Source organism: Pelobates fuscus, chromosome 1 (assembly GCF_036172605.1).
Source record: "Pelobates fuscus isolate aPelFus1 chromosome 1, aPelFus1.pri, whole genome shotgun sequence".
Lineage (NCBI taxonomy): Eukaryota > Metazoa > Chordata > Amphibia > Anura > Pelobatidae > Pelobates > Pelobates fuscus.
This window is the reverse complement of record NC_086317.1, coordinates 460,540,117-460,560,581: the sequence shown is the minus strand read 5'-3', so window position 1 is coordinate 460,560,581 and position 20,465 is coordinate 460,540,117. Positions and strand designations below refer to the sequence as shown.

The following is a 20,465-nucleotide window of genomic DNA, read 5'->3' as shown; positions in this document are numbered from 1 at the left end:
AAAATCTGTGTGTAGCTAATAAAAGTAACAAATATGTACTGTAAGATCTGTTAAATGTCAGTGAAATTAAAAATTACCATTTCTTATTATCAATATTTGGGTTTGCAGTTAAAGTTTTTTTTTTTAAGGGATTAATGTAGAAACATAGAAACATAGAATGTGACGGCAGATAAGAACCATTCGGCCCATCTAGTCTGCCCAATTTTTAAAAAATATTTTCATTAGTCCCATGCCTTATATTGTAGTTAGGATATCCTTGTGCCTATCCCACGTATGCTTAAACTCCCTCACTGTGTTACCTCTACCACTTCAGCTGGAAGGCTATTCCATGCATCCACTACCCTTTCAGTAAAGTAATGTTTCCTGATATTATTTTTAAACCCCTCTAATTTAAGACTATGTCCTCTTGTTGTGGTAGTTTTTCTTCTTTTAAATATAGTCACCTCCTTTACTGTGTTGATTCCCTTTATGTATTTAAATGTTTCTATCATATCTCCCCTGTCTCGTCTTTCCTCCAAGCTATACATGTTAAGATCCTTTAACCTTTCCTGGTAAGTTTTATCCTGCAATCCATGAACCAGTTTAGTAGCCCTTCTCTGAACTCTAAAGTATTAATATCCTTCAGAAGATACGGTCTCCAGTACTGCATACAATACTCCAAGTGAGGTCTCACCAGTGTTCTGTACAATGGCATGAGCACTTCCCTCTTACTAAAGCTAATACCTCTCCTTATACAACCAAGCATACCGCTAGCATTTCCTGCTGCTCTATTACATTGTCTGGCTTCCTTTAAGTCATCAGAAATAATCACCCCTAAATCCTTTTCCTCAGATGTTGAGGTTAGGACTCTATCAAATATTCTGTACTCTGCCCTGGGGTTTTTACGTCCAAGATGCATTATCTTGCACTTATCCACATTAAATGTCAGTTGCCACAACTCTGACCATTTTTCTAGTTTACCTAAATCATTAGCCATTTGGCTTATCCCTCCTGGAACATCAACCCTGTTACATATCTTAATATCATCAGCAAAAAGACATACCTTACCATCAAGACCTTCTGCAATATCACTAATAAAAACATTAAAGAGAATGGGTCCAAGTACAGATTCCTGAGGTACCCCACTGGTGACAAGCCCATGCTTCTAATAAACTGCATTGACTACAACCCTCTGTTGTCTGTCACTCAGCCACTGACTTACCCATTCAACCATATTGGAATCCAAACTTAAATATTGCAGTTTATTGATAAGCCTTCTATGTGCAACGGTGTCAAAAGCCTTACTGAAATCTAGGTAAGCAATGTCTACTGCTCCACTCTGATCTATAATTTTAGTTACCCAATCAAAAAAAGCAATAAGATTAGTTTGGCATGATCTCCCTGAAGTAAACCCATGTTGTCTCTGATCTTGAAATCCATGTGTTTTCAGATGTTCAACAATCCTATCCTTTAACATGGTTTCCATTACTTTCCCCACTACTAAAGTAAGGCTTATTGGCCTCTAATTTCCGAACTCCTCCCTATTACCTTTCTTGTGAGTGGGCACAACATTCGCTAACTTCCAATCTTCTGGGACTACTCCTGTTATCAATGATTGGTTAAATAAATCTGTTCATGGTTTTGCTAGTACACCACTAAGCTCTTTTAATAGTTTTGGGTGTATTCCATCAGGTTCCATTGACTTATTTGTCTTTATTATTGACAGTTGAAATAGAACCTCTTCCTCTGTAAACTCACATGTAACAAATTACTAATTACTAATTTATCCTTTTTCCAAACCTTTCCTTCATTTTCATCTGCAAATACTGAACAAAAATATTAATTGAGTCAGTCAGCTAGACCTTTATCCTCTTCTACATACTTTCCTTCTTTTGTTTTTAATCTAACTAATCCTTGTTTTACTTCCCTTTTCTCATTTATGTATCTAAAAAACGTTTTGTCCCCTTTTTTCACTGACTGCTATTTTCTCTTCTGTGTGTGATTTGAAAGCTCTTATAACTTGCTTAGCCTCTTTCGGCCTAATCTTATAGATCATTCTGTCTTCCTCACTCTAGTTTTTTTTTATAATTACCGTATATACTCGAGTATAAGCCGAGTTTTTCAGCACATTTTTTGTGCTGAAAAACCCCAACTCGGCTTATACTCGAGTCAATTGTCTGTATTATGGCAATTTGCATTGCCATAATACAGACTGGGGGCTGTGGGGGCTGCAGAGAGATGTTACTTACCTTTCCTGCAGCTCCTGTCAGCTCTCTCCTCCTCCGCCGGTCCGTTCAGCTCTTCTGTCAGCTCACAGTGTAAATCTCGCGAGAGCCGCGGCTCTTTTTAGCTATTTCCTCAACTAGTAGATTATCTAACTCTTCTATTTGTCCTGGGGACCTATAAATCACACCTACACGAGTTACTGTGTGATTACAAAATTCTAACTTAACCCAAACGGACTCTATATTCGCCTCACTGACTTTTATAAGGCTAGATTTTATGCTATCCTTCACATACAGGGCCACCCCTCACCCTTTCTTGCCTTCCCTGTCTTTTCTAAATAAAGAGTACCCTGGTATTGCTATGTCCCAGTAATTTTTCTCATTATACCATGTCTCCATAACAGCAACTAAATCTACATTATCAGTTGCCATTATTGCCACAAGTTCATGCATCTTATTCCCTAAGCTGCGAGCATTTGTAGACATGACTCTAAGATTATCAGTTTTTAACACACTTGCTACAGGCACCTTATGTCCTTGTTTTGGGGGGCAATTGGATTGATGTTTTATCACCCCCTTTTGCCCCCCCCCCCCTCCTAGTTTAAATACATCCTAGCAAAACCTCTAAACTGCTCACTGGGAATATTTGTTCCCTTTTGAGAAAGATGCAAACCATCTTTTTTGTACAGTTTATTTCCATTCCAAACAGAGCTACCATGAGAAATGAAGCCAAATCCATGCTACCGACACCATTCACCAAGCCACAAGTTAAAGTCCCTAATACGCATCCGCCTGTCGTTCTGAGTGTTATGCACAGGCAGAACTTCAGAGAATGACAGTGTGGAAGCAACCTGCCGTATATCATTGGCAAAAACACTAAAAACTCCCTTTACCTCTGAAACCTCATTGCAAGCCAAGTCATTTGTCCCTAGATGGACAAGTACATCCAATTCCCTTTCCTGCTTTGCTCGCTTAACAATATTACAAATATGTTTCCTGTCTCTGTGAGCAGTAGCTCTGGAAAGACATCTCACAAGACCACCATTGTCCATCTCCACACCTCTTATGATAGACCCCCTCCCCCCCAACAACAACAGCTTTCTATTAGTCCTCACCATAGTCTCCAAGCCTGTCTCCAGAACACCACTACCCTCAGTGCCTGAGCCTGTCTCCACAACACCACTACCCTCAGTGCCTGAGCCTGTCTCCACAACACCACTACCCTCAGTGCCTGAGCCTGTCTCCACAACACCACTACCCTCAGTGCCTGAGCCTGTCTCCACAACACCACTACCCTCAGTACCTGAGCCTGTCTCCATAACACCATTACACTCTGAAACTGCAGAAAATGAATTATGTATCATTTTCCCAGATAATGGTCCAAAACGAGAGTTATTTTTTAATTTTTAAATGTATTTTTTTTTTTAAGAGAATGCTGATTTTGGAATGCATATCATTTGTTTTATATTAAAAAAATGTTCCACATGACGTATGAATTACTTAAATAAAATTGTAATTGTGGTGAAGAGATTAGAATGTTGAATAATTTAGGTCTACAATGGAGAAATTCTTATCCCAGCTGTTTTGGCCTTAAAGGTGCAGTTACGATTCCCTTCACAATTCTTCATTGCCAGTAAATCGCTCCTCACATCATCTCAAGTGAAAAATTAAAGAATAAAAACTGTATTGCTAAAGATCACAGACCCAACATATATTTTACTTTGAGCCTATACGCATTACCAACATATAGTAGATTTCGTACCATAAACTCCCTACTAGTCTACTGAATCTCCAGTTGAGTTACACATTTAGATTTGCAGTTAGCCCTGGCAAGTGACATTCCTATATATTTGGAAATCTCAGCCAAACCAATGCTTTCCTATGTGAAAGCATTGTGATTAGCTCAGATCACCACTTCTGATTATGTCAGCCAATGAGGCAGATCAGGGGCAGAGCCAGCACCAGCAGACTGGAATAGTGGTAAGATTTTACTATATTTAGGAGGGCAAGAGGGGACCAGGGTGGCTAGATGGTGATTTGCACACTATAGGGTCAGGAATACATGTTTGGGTTCCTGACCCTATGGTGTTCCTTTCATAATACCTCTAGAACATAATAATGAAAAAAAGCTCAAGAGTAAAACTGAACCAACCCTTCTCTCTGCCCTCTCCTGGAAGGAACAGCCTGATTCTTCTTTACAAAGATTTGTTCGTATCTAATGCACCTTCTCCCAGTGCAGAATTATGTTCATAAACAATCCTTTAAAATCTTTTTATTTAATACTGAAATCTCACATCACTGTGCTTATTCTCTGGCCTTTAATAATCACTGACATGATGAATATGACATTTTTAATTTACATGTACATTTGAGTATATAGTTTTAATAAATATCATTAAAAAATACACATAAAAAACATCCTTCCAAATAGAAAAAAAATCTGAATTTGTTTACATTTCTAAGGATGAATTTCGATTTATACAATTTTCTTTTCTTCTTCTCAAGTCCCCGTAGCGCTATTTGTTCACAAAGGAGGATTAGTTTAGTAAACTGTATTACTTGGAACATCAAAAGATGTTGATAACTCATTGTATAGCGGAAAAGAAGTCACAACAGAATAAAACTGATAATTTGTTGCTGGGCAGCTACAATTTACACTCTGCTCTGTGAAATTTCAAAGCAACTATCACCAATCGTCTAACACATCTTCTTTGGAAGCGTATATCACACAAATGAAAAGAAGTGTCGAGATATTCTTGCAACCCCCCCCAGCAACTATATCTGTTACGAGGAACGAGATGTGGATCTAACATTTCTACTTTGGAATATTTACTACATTTTAGTTTAAAAAACAAGCTAGGTGAGAAAATCTATTACTACAGTATGTGTCGCAGACAGATTGCCAAGCAATATTCAAGCTCTGGAAAGTGAGCTACACTGCAACACAACTAGATTTTGATCTTTATTTGAGGACTGTTCGTTAAAATAAATAACTACACATGGACACTGTGTGTCGAAAATGTTCCACTTTTGCTTTATTGTTGCCTTTGTTTAATGCTTACTAGTGTTCTACTAATTTAAAGGAATACTATAGGGTCAGGAACACAAACATGTATTCCTGATGCTATAGTGTTAAAACACCCTCTAGACCCCTGACCCCCATTGTCCCCCTAAATATAGGAAAAGCTTATCTTTATTCCAGTCTGCTGGTGCTGGTTCTGCCCCTGATCTACCTTCCTGGCTTACATAATCAGAAGCAGTGATCAGATCCAATCACAATACTTTCCCGTAGGAGAGCATTGGATTGGCTGAGATTGTCAGGGAGGTAGATCAGGGGAAGAGCCTGCACAAGTCAAACACAGCCCTTGACAAAACGCATCTCTATGAGGAAAGTTCTGTGTCTCCATGCAGAGGATGGAGTCACTGAATGTGCAAGGTTATTTAGTGCCCCAGAAAGGACATCTAGTAGCCATCTGAGGAGTGGTCACTGGAAGTATCCACAGGCTGTAATGTAAACATTGTATTTCTCTGAAAAGACAGTGTTTACTACAAAAAGCCTGAAGGTAATGATTCTACTCACCAGAACAAATTCAATAAGCTGTAGTTTTTCTGGTGACTATAGTGTCCCTTTAATATTTTACTAATAAGTAGACCTTTTTAAAAAAAGTAAAATAAAAAAATCTACATGTTGCGATAAAGCATTTTTCAAAAATATTTGGGCAATGATAAATTCCATTATAGTGGTCAAGGGATTCACCTTTCGAAGAGTGCAGCAGTTCATGATCACTTGAACCACTGGACTGGAAACATACGATGTTCTCCTCTCCTGGAACAGGCAAAAAAATAACCCACGGTAATAATTCTCCCCAAGTACGAGACGAGGTTTAGTTTTGAGGGTAAAACAGGAATCTGGCTTATTGAGGGCTACCTGCCCAGTATTTATGCAAGTCTCCCACCTGGTGGACACTCCCCTAGGGGACCAGATGGAAGACTGTGACACAGGACAGACAAGTACCAATGACAGACATACAGTGGTAAAACATTCCCACAATGCATCACAATTCCCTCCTCTCTATCCGGGAGATAATTGGGAAGTAATCCAATTATCTCCCTGGACAGAGGGAAATCTCCATTATCCACGTGGTGACTACAGGACAATAAAATACAATAAAATATACAATGTTACACTTATTACCTGAAATATATACATGTAACATATCCCTAGATAGCTTAGGTCTGAGCGCACATTATTACTGAATGGCACTCAGACCATACACATACGGTTCAATTGCCATGGAGCTAAAGTATTTTATTACACGAATAGGCTCCATGGCATAGCTATCTGGGTTAACAGCATTCACATGGTTAAATACTGCAGGAACCAGTGTTCGCTTAAACAGCCGAAGACAGAAGCAGGAAGGCTGGCGGCTCAGCGGTGTTCATGAATAAAAGTATCCGTTTTCAGTTCCATAAGTTTGGTACTGAACACCTCTGGCCGTTCGTGAGCTGCAGACTGCCGCCACTGTGTGTTAGCTCTGTGTAACCACGAACACCCAATGGTAGTCAATTAATCTGCGGTTAACGGCAGCTACTAGGAGGTCAATTGGCGGCACATGCCTGCTACTGGTAGGTCAATTGACGGCACACGCCAGTTCTCCGGCGGTCGGTCGTTCGGTATTTCTTCGGGATAAAACAAGGGAACACACTGGGACTGTACAGGCAAGGGAATAACCGAACAAACAGACAAATGGAGGAAGAATAAAAGCAATCCATAGACAGACGGTTCTGTCACAGGTAATTTTGCCTCCTGTTGGATCAACTGCTAAATCGTCTAATATCTGAGCAAACATTTACATTTTTTTTAGATATATTTTGCATTTTTTTTTTATTATTTTCATTTCAGCTACTCTGGGCCTAACACTAACATTAATTTGAATTCCAGACAATTCCCACTTTAGTGAATAGCCCTTTCATTGCCCTCTCACGTATTTATTGGTTGGCTTCATGTATACTCATATCTCTCATGAGATCATTTAATCCAGATGGTACACATACTCATACATCACTCAACATTGTATTGGATATGATATTGTGTGACATCATTGGCACAGAGCTGAGATTTCACAATTTTGAGTGATGATAGTAAGAACACTATATTCAATGTACATTTTAAAAGGATATAGCTGATATAGCTGAGTTCATCAGGCATTTCTTAACCTCTTATTGGCAAATCAGAATATATACATGTATTACTATACAAGTGGCATTATTGTTCTAGAACAGGGGTAAGAAACCTACGACATGTGTGCCATGTATGTCAATCGAGGTGCTTTGCATGGCACTCAAGGCTGCCAGAGACAAACAGACTCTGGCCTATCAGCAAGCCGAGTGGATTTTAGATATCTGCTAGTGCAACCTAAAATTTCAGGTGGTGAGGGACAATCCTTAATTTACACATTGATGCACTTAGAGGAATTGATCTCACATCACTTCCTTCCAACACTTGCAAACGGGAATCTGCACTGGAGTAGAGTAGGCTTCAGCATCTATTTTAGTTCCTGCCCTTGACATTTACCTGGCAAGTCTGACCCTTATTGGACCCCAGGGTAGCAACCAGCACTTCTAGATATACACAGAGCTGCTGAATAAACCTTCCCCTCATACACATAATACAAAGAGCCCACACATGCAAACACATTCACATTCCCTACAAACACAACACCACTGACAATCCATATACACACAGACACACACCCCAACAAGCAGCCTTTCACATGCAATACCACAAGTAGCCCCACAGATACACACACCACCAAACACACAATGTGACATATCCAGACACACAATTCCACCACCAGTCCCACAGATGCACACACCACCAAACACACAATGTGACATATTCAGACACACAATTCCACAAGCAGTCTCACATGCATACACAGCCCACATTCAGAGGTATCATACACAATACCACAAGCTATTCAAGAATATAACAGTCCGCATATGCACAAATACAACGCTACAAAGCAAATGCGGCACCCATAAATAACACAAGACCCAATTTCAAAGAATAGGACTGGCACGTTAAGAGATTTCAAGATTTTTTTTGTTCCTTGTAACTATCACTTTGGTTATTAACCATGAATAACATATCTAATGCACAAAATGACTAGTGTTCTTCTTTCTGTTGTAATAGAGACTATGCAGCATCCAGGTCTGAACCAATGTCATTCAGTGAATACGCTGGGTTTGAGACAGAGACTGACAATCTTCTCTTCGATCGTTCCTATTTCAAAGCAAAACTGGAGGTATGTGTACTTTCTAATTTATATTAAGACTTAACAAAATGCAATTTATCGTAAAGAAAAAAATAATAATGTAATAATGAGCATCTGTACGCATAAACAATACTCGAATAATCTGTCCCAGACAAATTCAATGGCAGAAGTGGAAAGAAAGACATGGACCAAATAAATTACATTTAATGTTATGTTCTCAGTGGTCTGTTAAAGAAAATTCTGAAAGGGTTACTCCAAGCACCATGACTACTTCAGAGATTTAAAGTAGTCGTGGTGTCTGATGTCTGTATGTGCAGTATTTTAGAGTTTAACTCTACCTCTGACAGCGTCATTAGGGAGTCATTATCAAGCCCAGAAAAAGAGTTCTGAATTGGTTATTGTGAATTCTGTGCATATTTGTCATTTGACGTCAGCACACACAACATCAAATGGTTACATGACCTCCTGTTATACTGCCCCTGTCTTCACTTTATCCCATCCTCCCTGACATCCTTCCCCAGCAGCTAAGGATAGTGGCATCAACAGAGGGGGATTGGGCAATGGAATAGTGGTAGGTTTTTTTTGTAGCAATATTAAAAAATATACCAATATATGCAAGTCAAGTACAAGATACATGATATGGTTAACACAGAAAGATTAACCAATATATAGTAAGTCGGTTTTAGCATTATTTTATATTTTTTTTACACTTTGACCATGAGGGACCAGCACAGCAAGTTTACTCTAACAAAAAAAAACTGTGTTTTCCTACAAAGAAAACTTTTTAACTACACTACATTATTAAAAAAAACCCTAATGATTGGCACAGTTAGCAATTCTGCTAATAGCAATAATGAAAGTCAGAATTATTGTCATTACTAACTGAGGTTAGATCCACTATAATCCGTTTTCCAATGAATACAATGTACTAGTGGTATTCCCTAATCTGATATTTAATAACCACAACCACTAGTCTTAGTTCTTTAGCCCGATGTTAAGATGCATATCCTAATAGAGTGATGATAATCCCTTAAACTATCACTTGATCTTAACCTATTAAATCTACACCTGACTCTCCAGTTCTAACTCATTAATAGAAGCCTTTCCAGTAAGAGGTTACAATAATCCACTACCTTTTATGTTTTAAAACAGTTGTTCTTAACAATTTTTTTTTTCAAGAATCCAAACGATGTGCATAGCCTTAGCTTGGCAACTCATTCTTCAATAAGGAAATTAGTTTAGTGATCCATTCTTCATACGTGATATAATTAAAACTAAAACAAATTTTGCCACATACCTTAATTAGATTCTTAGTATTGGAAGGTTATTAGTCATCACATTAAAGGCTTTGCTGCTACAGTAAACAACTGAGTTCTGATAAATCTAAAGTGCTTGTTCATACCAGTGAATTTGGGACTTATTTTTGGATACTGACCTAAACGTTAGGTCATTGTTCTGAAACCGTAAAAGTCTAACTCGCCCCCCACTTACTTTTAATCCTCTAACTCCCTTCTCTTGTAATCCAAACCGAGTGACCCTATTGTTAGAGTTGAGCATTTCTAAGTGCAGTAAGATATAATTAGGGCAACTTTTTCTTTTTATCAAGACGATTCCTTTTCTATCATTCAGAGACTAAGCTTCTTTAAAATTAGCTGTTTGAGATAGTTGCTTCCATTGCTGGGTAGCCAGAACACCTTGCACAAAATCTGCAGAACAAAATATTATAATGTGATCTGTACTTTGAGTAGAACATTGGCTTCAAGAAATATATTATAATAGTTTTCTTTATAAATCTTTGCTCAAAATATACCAGTTTTATCTGTGTTTCATGTTTTTCTCTGCAGATGGTCGTCAGTTCTGATGCACAATCAATTCTGTCAAGCCCACCACAGAAGAGGACACCAGAAGGAATAAAGCTGGTGAGTCAAGGATATCAAATAATGACTCACGTCATTCTTATTCTTATTTGCCTTTGCCTTACTTAAACTACATGCAATATGTTTATATATTTTAATTTAGTTTACGTGTTGGCACACCTGGACACTTCCTGAATGGTCCGAGCTGCGGGGAGGAATGGCGTGGATTAGTTTAGGAACATTTAGGAACCAGCCACTTATTAATTAATTGTGATTATGTCAATCAGTATTGAAACCAGAATTCACAGAATCTGTTTTCCTCCAGTATTTATGGAAAAACAGTATACCTGTCTAGAGGGCAAAAAATCACGATGGAACGCAAGTTGTTAATGAGGACATTTTAGCATAGCATGTCTAGACATCAGCTAGCTTCTCTGCATTTTACTGAACTGAAACTGCATTGATTCTTAGTCATACATTTTACAGTGTATTCTACAATGTTTACATGCATATATGCATTATTATATTCACAGTTTTTGTCACTGTATGCCAAGCATATGCAATACATAGCTCTTCAGCTATTGATTAATCACAATTGTTTTCTATAAAAAAAAAAATATACGGTAACTGATTTTGGGTATTTAAAATCAGTGCCTCTGTTAGGAGTTCGCATTCCTATGCTTTAATCACAGTTTGTTACTTATGATTGGTCTGAAATAGACCAAGTGCAGTTTCAACCAATATAAATCTATTGATGCATGTCTCTTGGCCTGCTCCATTCTGCCTGTCAGCAACAGCACTGGCACTAAAAATTGTGCTTGAACAACAGTTCTTTGGTGAGAATGCCTTGTATAATTTATAGCACTACTGTGTAAGGCATAGAATTTTTTTTTCTCAGCCAGGTGAGAACCAGCATGGGCTCATTAAGGACATAAAGTTTTTTCAGAGGAAAATAACTTGCAATGAATATAAAAGTGATGAATATAAAAGTAATAAGGGTAGTGATGCCTAATTTTAAAATGGTTACCATACAAGAGGTGCACACAGGATTTGTACTTTGCAGCATTAACAAACTGTGTAGCTGGATATATAAACTAAAAAAATAAACGTGTTCTCTAAGTAAGGAACGTGTTCTCTAAGTAAGGAACGTGTTCTCTAAGTAAGGAACGTGTTCTCTAAGTAAGGAACGTGTTCTCTAAGTAAGGAACGTGTTCTGTAAGTAAGGAACGTGTTCTGTAAGTAAGGAACGTGTTCTGTAAGTAAGGAACGGGTTCAGTAAGTAAGGAACGTGTTTTGTAAGTAAGGATCATGGTATGTAAGTAAGGAACGTGTTCTGTAATTAAGGAACGGGCTCAATAAGTAAGGAACGTGTTTTGTAAGTAAGGAACATGTTTTTTAAGTAAGGAACATATTCTGTAAGTAAGGAACGTGTTCTCTAAGTAAGGAACGTGTTCTGTAATTAAGGAACGGGATCTATAAGTAAGGAACGTGTTTTGTAAGTAAGGAACATGTTTTTTAAGTAAGGAACATATTCTGTAAGTAAGGAACGTGTTCTCTAAGTAAGGAATGTGCTCTGTAAGTAGAACGTTAATACATTTGTTCTTGCTGGTTTAGCTATAGAGGTATTTTGGCTTAAGATTTATTTAAAGGTATGATTATCACACCAGACATAGACCTTGTGTAGAGCACACTTTGTTAAATATTCATATAAAAGGGTGCTCACTATGCCACTGGCATCCACAAACATGCAACCTAATGCTGTGAGTGTGTCTCGCTACTCTCTAATCTTGCACTCCGGAGCACTGCTATGTGGTCAGCCGAAAAACAATGATATATTCAATAGGCAGCTCCAAAGATGAAAGCACAACATTTTCAAAGTTATTTGGGTTAAAATTAAAACTTTATTCTTTATTACTTTATCATTGAAAGCAGCGATAACAGACAGCAGGGGTATGCATCACCCACCACCTAAGAATAGACACCCATGATTATTCAAAGTGAGAATTCACAGTGAATTTCAAATTAAAGTCAAAGTAGCCTATATAAAACAATTCTTTAAATCAGCTATGCCTCCAGTTTAGCTGCTTTGATCTGAAATGAGAAACACATTTTAAATGCACTTACTCTAGCAAATAGCCCTGTCTGTCTTTTTCTATAACGGGTAAGGGTTAACGAAAGAATAAGGTTAATCTATGAATATTTCTTAAATGTAGAAGGAGTGAATATAGGAATTAGCATGATCATAGGTTTTGCTTGTAATATTGCACGTTTTTAAACTTAATTTATTAATTAATAGCTTCTGGATGGAAAATATGCCACAATGTGCAATTTGTCATCATCCACCCAGCACTAATCCTCTAGTGCTGTGATGGCATGTAGACATCAACGGAACCTGAACTGCGCTATATCATCAATTCTGCAAGTGAAGCTTTTTCCTGAGCTTAGCTAATGAATTGTCATTGTAATTAATCTGTATTGTATTTAAAGAGGAAATGTCACTTTTCTGGTATCTACACCATTGAAAATAAGCTATAATATGTGTAACCTGTTAATCATGAGATGCTCTGTTTATATTTTATATCTACGTAGCGCTCTATAACTATAAATTGGTACATAATAAACTGCAGGATCAAGAACCTTTTGGGAACAAAATGTAACGTTCCAATGAATTGCTTTTAGAATCTCTACATTCCAATAGCTAACGTAGCATACAAAGAAACATTGAAGTTCCATTTAATTGGTTACCGATAAAGCAAATGTGTTTATTTCTAGATATGATTCAGTTAAAAATATTATTTACATATTACAGGCCATGCTTTCTCTTAGAGCTACGGTGAACTCGTATGCTGAATACCCAGTGAATATACAAGAGAATATAGCCAAAGTTGGATGGTATGAACGGTATGTACAAAATAAAAACATTTATTCAGTTATTCATTTTACAGATAAATGGTGTACATCTGCATTCTAGATATGTGTTTAAGAAAGCGTACTCAACTATGTGAAACTGCAATCAATATCCAAAGTAAAAGCTTTGCAAACAATTACGTGACATCTTGCCCTTTCAGCTGCAGGCAATTCTATCTTCCGCAGCCAAATTCTTCATAAGGATGACAAGACTCATAGTCCACAGCAGCTGTAGTGTTAGAAGCTACTTATCCTTCCATAACCCTATAACCTACTCCACAGCAATAATGGAGCTTTGATAAAATACCCTGTGATTATTTTGCACATTTACTAATTAAATCCATAGATTATATATAGGCGCAACATTTTATCCTCTGTCAGGGCTGAATGTATTGGCTAAGCTTGAGCATAAATTACTAGACACGTGCAAATTAATGTAAAAGGATAGTTACAGTTGCAAGAAAAAGTATGTGAACCCTTTGGAATGATATGGATTTCCGCACAAATTGGTCATAAAATGTGATCTGATCATCATCTAAGTCACAACAATAGACAATCACAGTCTGCTTAAACTAATAACACACAAAGAATGAAATGTTGCCATGTTTTTATTGAACACACCATGTAAGCATTCACAGTGCAGGTGGAAAAAGTATGTGAACCCTTGGATTTAATAACTGGTTGAACCTCCTTTGGCAGCAATAACTTCAACCAAATGTTTCCTGTAGTTGCAGATCAGACGTGCACGACGGTCAGGAGTAATTCTTGACCATTCCTCTTTACAGAACTGTTTCAGTTCAGCAATATTCTTGGGATGTCTGGTGTGAATCACTTTCTTGAGGTCATGCCACAGCATCTCAATCGGGTTGAGGTCAGGACTCTGACTGGACCACTTCAGAAGGCGTATTTTTTTCTGTTTAAGCCATTCTGTTGTTGCTTTACTTCTATGCTTTGGGTCATTGTCCTGTTGCAACACCCATCTTCTGTTGAGCTTCAGCTGGTAGACGGATGGCCTTAAGTTCTCCTGCAAAATGTCTTGATAAACTTGGGAATTTATTTTTCCTTCAATGATAGCAATCCGTCGCAGCAAAGCAGCAAAGCAGCCCCAAACCATGATTCCCCCACCACTATATGGTTGGTGTGCTGTGCCTCTTTTTCGCCACACATAGTGTTGTGTGTTTCTTCCAAACAACTCAACTTTGGTTTCATCTGTCCACAGAATATTTTGCCAGTACTGTTGTGGAACATCCAGGTGCTCTTGTGCAAACTGTAAACGTGCAGCAATGTTTTGTTTGGACAGCAGTGGCTTCCTCTGTGGTATCCTCCCATGAAATCCATTCTTGTTTAGTGTTTTACGTATTGTAGATTCGCTAACAGGGATGTTAGCATTTGCCACTGACTTTTGTAAGTCTTTAGCTGACACTCTAGGATTCTTCTTCACCTCATTGAGCAGTCTGCGCAGTGCTCTTGCAGTCATCTTTACAGAACGGCCACTCCTAGGGAGAGTAGCATCAGTGCTGAACTTTTTCCATTTATAGACAATTTGTCTCTCCGTGGACTGATGAACAGCAAGGCTTTTGGAGATACTTTTATAACCCTTTCCAGCTTTATGCAAGTCAACAATTCTTAATCGTAGGTCTTCTGAGAGCTCTTTTGTGCGAGGCATCATTCACATCAGGCAATGCTTCTTGTGAAAAGCAAACCCAGAACTGGTGTGTGTTTTTTATAGGGAAGGGCAGCTGTAACCAACACCTCCAATCTCATCTCATTGATTGGAATCCAGTTGGCTGACATCTCACTCCAATTAGCTCATGGAGATGTCATTAGTCTAGGGGTTCACATACTTTTTCCACCTGCACTGTGAATGTTTACATTGTGTGTTCAATAAAAACATGGCAACATTTAATTCTTTGTGTGTTATTAGTTTAAGCAGACTGTGATTGTCTATTGTTGTGACTTAGATGATGATCAGATCACATTTTATGACCAATTTGTGCAGAAATCCATATCATTCCAAAGGGTTCACATACTTTTTGTCTGTCTTTAAGTGCATATTAAAGCATCAAATTCTCTGAGTACATTGTGCTAGCAGAAATGCTAACAAATGTATAGATTGTAATTTAAAGCTCTAAAAATATGGTCCCTTCCCTATACGTCAATGAGATCCTCAACATTAGACATGTGTGCCTGTGGCACAAAGGGTCTAATGACATAGATTGAGTTCCAGGCGGTCCTCTTGCACACTGTCACTAGCAGGCCAGCATGTTAGCGTCGGCACAGGGGATTGCCATGCTTAGAGAAGTGCCCCCAATCACTCCACACTCACACACAGCCAAAACCCATGTATAATAACACTAAGCCAGCCTCATACATACACACAATCACACTCTGTGAACCAACCAATAAACACAATCACACTCAGCCAAACCAAACACAGAATCACACTTAGCAAATCCCTACCCAAACACGCTCAGCCACCACACACCCCACTCGAACTTTGCAAACAATTTGCAAAAATAGGTGACATGTAACATGAATAGCAGAACATTTTTATGTAGTCAATTAATAATCAATATTTGGCAAAATGAATGAAAATCATGGATATATATCCATGGTATACATGACTTTCATGAATTTTGTCAAATATCGATTGCAAGGTTAAAGGACCTGGGACCCAGACTACGTTAATGAGATGAAGTGGTCTTGGTGCGTATAGTGTCCCTTTAAAATCTATTAAAAACTAATATTTGCACACACCTTCACTGTAGTCAGCCCGTTATTATAAAGAATATAGCAGTTACCTACATACAGATTTTTGCTACAAAAAATAAAATAGAAATTTTACACACATCAGTTGTTATGTTATATTATTATTGTGAATTTATTTTATTTATATTTTCTTTAACATTTGTTATATTTCATTCTACCTCTGCTCAGAGTAATATGCTATGTCTAATACATGACATACAGAAGCCATTCTCTTCTCTTACTGCAAGGGTTAAAGACACAGGTGGTTGATAAACTAAACGGTCCATGCTGCCCATAGAATTCCTTTCATTAAGCTCCCTTTGGGTGAATGCTGATAAATGTCTGGGGCCATTCTTTGGAGAGATGTCATGATGGATAGGAAATACATTTTGGGTAGTGGAAATGCAACAGCTTTGACTCATGTTATCAAGAGACGGTCTATAGATTAAACCGCAGTGTGTGCAGAGTAATTGGTGTGATGATGGAAAAGCAGACATGTAAAAGTTCATTTTAAAAAGACTGGGAATTTGGCAAAAAGAACTTCAGGGAAATAGATTCACAGTCAGAAGAAAGTAATATAAGACGAGTGCTATCACTTGCAGATGCAAGATCCATGTGTTGTAAAGTCACTGTAGATTTTAAACATTACACATTAGGTTACTTTCCTAAAAAAATATCTTAATATTAATGCTTTGAGGGAGATATAACAAAGGTATAGCATTACTCTGGGTGCACTGGTCGGAAAACCGATGGGAACCATTATTTCCCTAACTGGTGTCCTTTGACAGTTTTACAGCAGTGACGATTAAAACATTTGAATTTTTGTGCATTTGTCCATGATCACTAGACTTGAAGAATCATTTTGTTACGAACTGCAATTTTCCCGAATTTAAGGAGATTGGGTGATTGTTTACATTCCTGGGCTCCGAGCCAAAGTGTAGGTGAATCAAGAAACAAATGGAGCGGGTAATGGCCAAGCATGTTCATTGTTATTCGTGATTCTGAGTTCTGCTCATGGTGTCAAAAAAAAGGAATGATTGACAGGGAAAAAAAATAACTGGCAAGGGGACAGTCACTAAATATTGATTTTATTCTCAGATTAAGTGAGGATTGATCAAGAAAGAGAGAAAAAAGGAAGAGCATTTTCACCTCTATTGGTTTCGTTTTCTCACTAGCTCTGTTAACCAAATAGTGGGAAAACGCACCCATCAATGTACTGCTAAATAAATACATATTATTATATTATATCATGTATGTATTTTGCAGTACACTGATTGGCCCACTTTGGCGCCTCTTGATTTTCCTTATTTATTTATTTTTACATGTTTTTGTTTTTTTGTTTTTTCTTTTAAAACATTCAGCCAAGACAAACTACTGTATGGCCAAAATGTGGCTGTCCCGAAATTACTTTTGTTTTCAGCAGAAGTGACTTGGCTGAAACAAATGTATCTTCCATGCACAAGTGTAATGATGTTAAATATTAGGGAAATGGATCAAGGTTGATCACATGTTAAACTAATCAATTCAATTGATCTTATAATACTTGTTCAATAGGAACATGCTCATCAGTAGATATGTGCACAGGGAAAAAAACCTGTTAACATTTTGTTTTATTTCAGTAATTATAAAATTTGATTATCAATTCATAACGAATATAAATGTGTCTGTCTGCTTAGTAAACAATCTCTACTACATACAAGCTGTTATATCTGGTGGGATATTTGCACAATCGTGGCTAGTCGTATTTCTGGTTTTTCTGGCACAATCAGTTAATACAATGTAAATAAATGTAACCTGTGAAGTCCATGTAAGGGTGTCCAAGTTCAGTTGCGAATACAGAGTATTTCTGTGCAGAAGTCAGAGCACGTACAAACCATGACATTGTCCTGGAGTCAGAAGTGCAGTAGTGTTTATCAGAGTCAGGGAATGAAAAAGGTATCACTTCCCCTGAAATGGCAGTAACACTTTACAAACTCTTGTTTACTGGATTTCGATGTATCCTCCTTACTATATTTAACCCCTTAAGGACACATGACGTGTGTGACATGTCATGATTCCCTTTTATTCCAGAAGTTTGGTCCTTAAGGGGTTAAAGAAACACTATAGTGTCAGGATTTTCATTAATGTTAAAATAGCTATTTAGGTGGTCAACTTCCTTATGTGGAGAAATAAAGTGTTTAAACTCACCTTCTATCCCATGCCGCGCAAGTCTCGCTGCGGTTGGCCCAGCCTGACTCCACCTCCACCTCCATCATCAAACATAATGATATCAGCCAATCCAATTCTTTCCCATAGAAAAGCATTGGGAGGTTATTGCGCATGCGTGGCAACACGCTGCGCCAGTCAGCATCTTGATGCATTGAATCAATTAATCTCTATGGGGAATGTTAAAGGACCACTCTAGTGCCAGGAAAGCATACTCGTTTTCCTGGCACTAGAGTGCCCTGAGGGTGCCCCCACCCTCAGGGACCCCCTCCCGCCCGGCTCTGGAAAGGGGAAAGGGGTTAAATCTTACCTTTTTCCAGCGCTGGGCGGAGAGATCTCCTCCTGCTCTCCTCCTCCGATCCTCCTCTTCTCCTCCCCGTCGGCTGAATGCGCACGCGCGGCAAGAGCTGCGCGCGCATTCAGCCGGTCACATAGGAAAGCATTCATAATGCTTTCCTATGGACGCTTGCGTGCTCTCACTGTGATTTTCACAGTGAGAATCACGCAAGCGCCTCTAGCGGCTGTCAGTGAGACAGCCACTAGAGGACATAGGGGGAAGGCTTAACCCATTCATAAACATAGCAGTTTCTCTGAAACTGCTATATTTATGAAAAAATGGGTTAACCCTAGAAGGACCTGGCACCCAGACCACCTCATTAAGCTGAAGTGGTCTGGGTGCCTAGAGTGGTCCTTTAATGCACCTCTGTGCAGAGGGTGGAGATGCAGAATGCCAGTGCTGCACACTGTGCAGCACTGTGATAGGAAGCATCTCTAGTTGCTGTCTGAGCGACTGTCACCAGAGGTGTTCCTAGACACCAATGTAAACACTGCCTTTTCTCTTAAAAGGTAGTGTTTGCATTAAAAAGCCTGCAGGGACAGGCTATAGACACCAGAACCACTACATTAAGTTGCATTTGTTCTGGTAACTATAGTGTCCCTTTAAAGACAATTAAAAGACAATAAAGGTTAGATTCCATACGTGCACCAAAATTGTTAAATTAAAATGAATATAGATCAATTCTATGTGTGTAAAATGACCATTCCAGGATACCTTCAAGAAGAAACTCCCAGTAATTCTTTTCTGAAGTCAATACCAAAAAATGCACTGACAAAGTGAAGGGAACGTATTAAAATCCCTAAAGGCAGGGGTGTAAAGGGACAAGGAAGAAGGGAAAAAAATCTGGCTGTGTATAATTTCTGCATTTTAATTTATGTTAGCTTTCAAAGCCATGTGAATATCTGTTTATGTTACTGTGTGCTCTTTGCTGAAAAAAAATGACTTGGAAAATAAAAGTTGCTGTTGCTATGACATAATTTAGTAATTAAGTTTTTCGCAGATAATAATTCCCTGTGATGATGTTCAACAAATAGTAGAAAACTCATGTTTATCATTATGAAAGGGACATTGCACTGAATTTATATATCTATGCATGGCTGGTTAAACCACAGTGATGCTATGCTGCAGTATTACTTATTACTGTTTCTTCGGGTGCTTTTTAGCCTTTAGCCTTGTCCTCCTGTCTTTTTTATCTCAATAAACTCAATAATTTTTTTTTAAATGTTTTGTCTTTTTATGTATAAACTTGTTCATCTACATTTATACGTTGGTGTTTTTAATTTTTCTTCCCGTTTTGTAATGAGACAAAATAATCTGCCTTTCTGACAGTGTTTATAGCTCTTTTCGCTTTTTTTGCTACATTTTTTCCCCTGGTGATGTCACCTTTGATTACATTCACAAAATAGGACGACTAAGTAATATGACTTGGAGAAAAGACATGTTCGCCATATGAAGGATTTTATATTTATTAAACAAAAACTGCCATACTTATCTGTTTTAGATAATTTTGTAAGCGGAAAATAAAGGTGTATTTACGCACCTCTTTTTATGCATTACAAAACATTCTGAACCTCAGGCAAAGAATAAAAATGGAACAGGAAAGTAAAGTGGTGGAAGAGGCACATTAAGGAATATTTTGGTGCAAATTAGGAAATAATAAGCCCAAATAGGAAATGCTCCAGAAATACAGAATACAATTGAGCACAACACTTTTTATAAATAACCCCCCATTATCTCAGAGTCACACGTTTGGCCAATTGCGAGATTATTTTAGAAAAAAAACATTATCAATTTGGGGATATACTATTAGCACTTTCCTACTGTATTCATTTTGTAATAATGCAATATGCAGCCACATAGGGTGTTTTATAAATGTTATAATTGGCCTGTCTGTGGACGTTTTATAAAAATGTTATGCATCTCATGAGCG

At 38.0% G+C, this 20,465-nt stretch overlaps 1 protein-coding gene across 1 annotated transcript in view; it reads left to right on the top strand.

The window, feature by feature from the left end:
- Positions 1–20,465, top strand: part of LOC134572042 (cyclic nucleotide-binding domain-containing protein 2-like) — a 259,641-nt gene that overhangs the window by 35,627 nt on the left and 203,549 nt on the right. Inside the window, exons 4-6 of the mRNA XM_063430831.1 lie at positions 8,401–8,512; positions 10,327–10,401; positions 13,148–13,239. Of these exons, the coding sequence (XP_063286901.1) occupies positions 8,401–8,512; positions 10,327–10,401; positions 13,148–13,239 (279 nt within the window). The remainder of the gene's footprint in view (positions 1–8,400; positions 8,513–10,326; positions 10,402–13,147; positions 13,240–20,465) is intronic.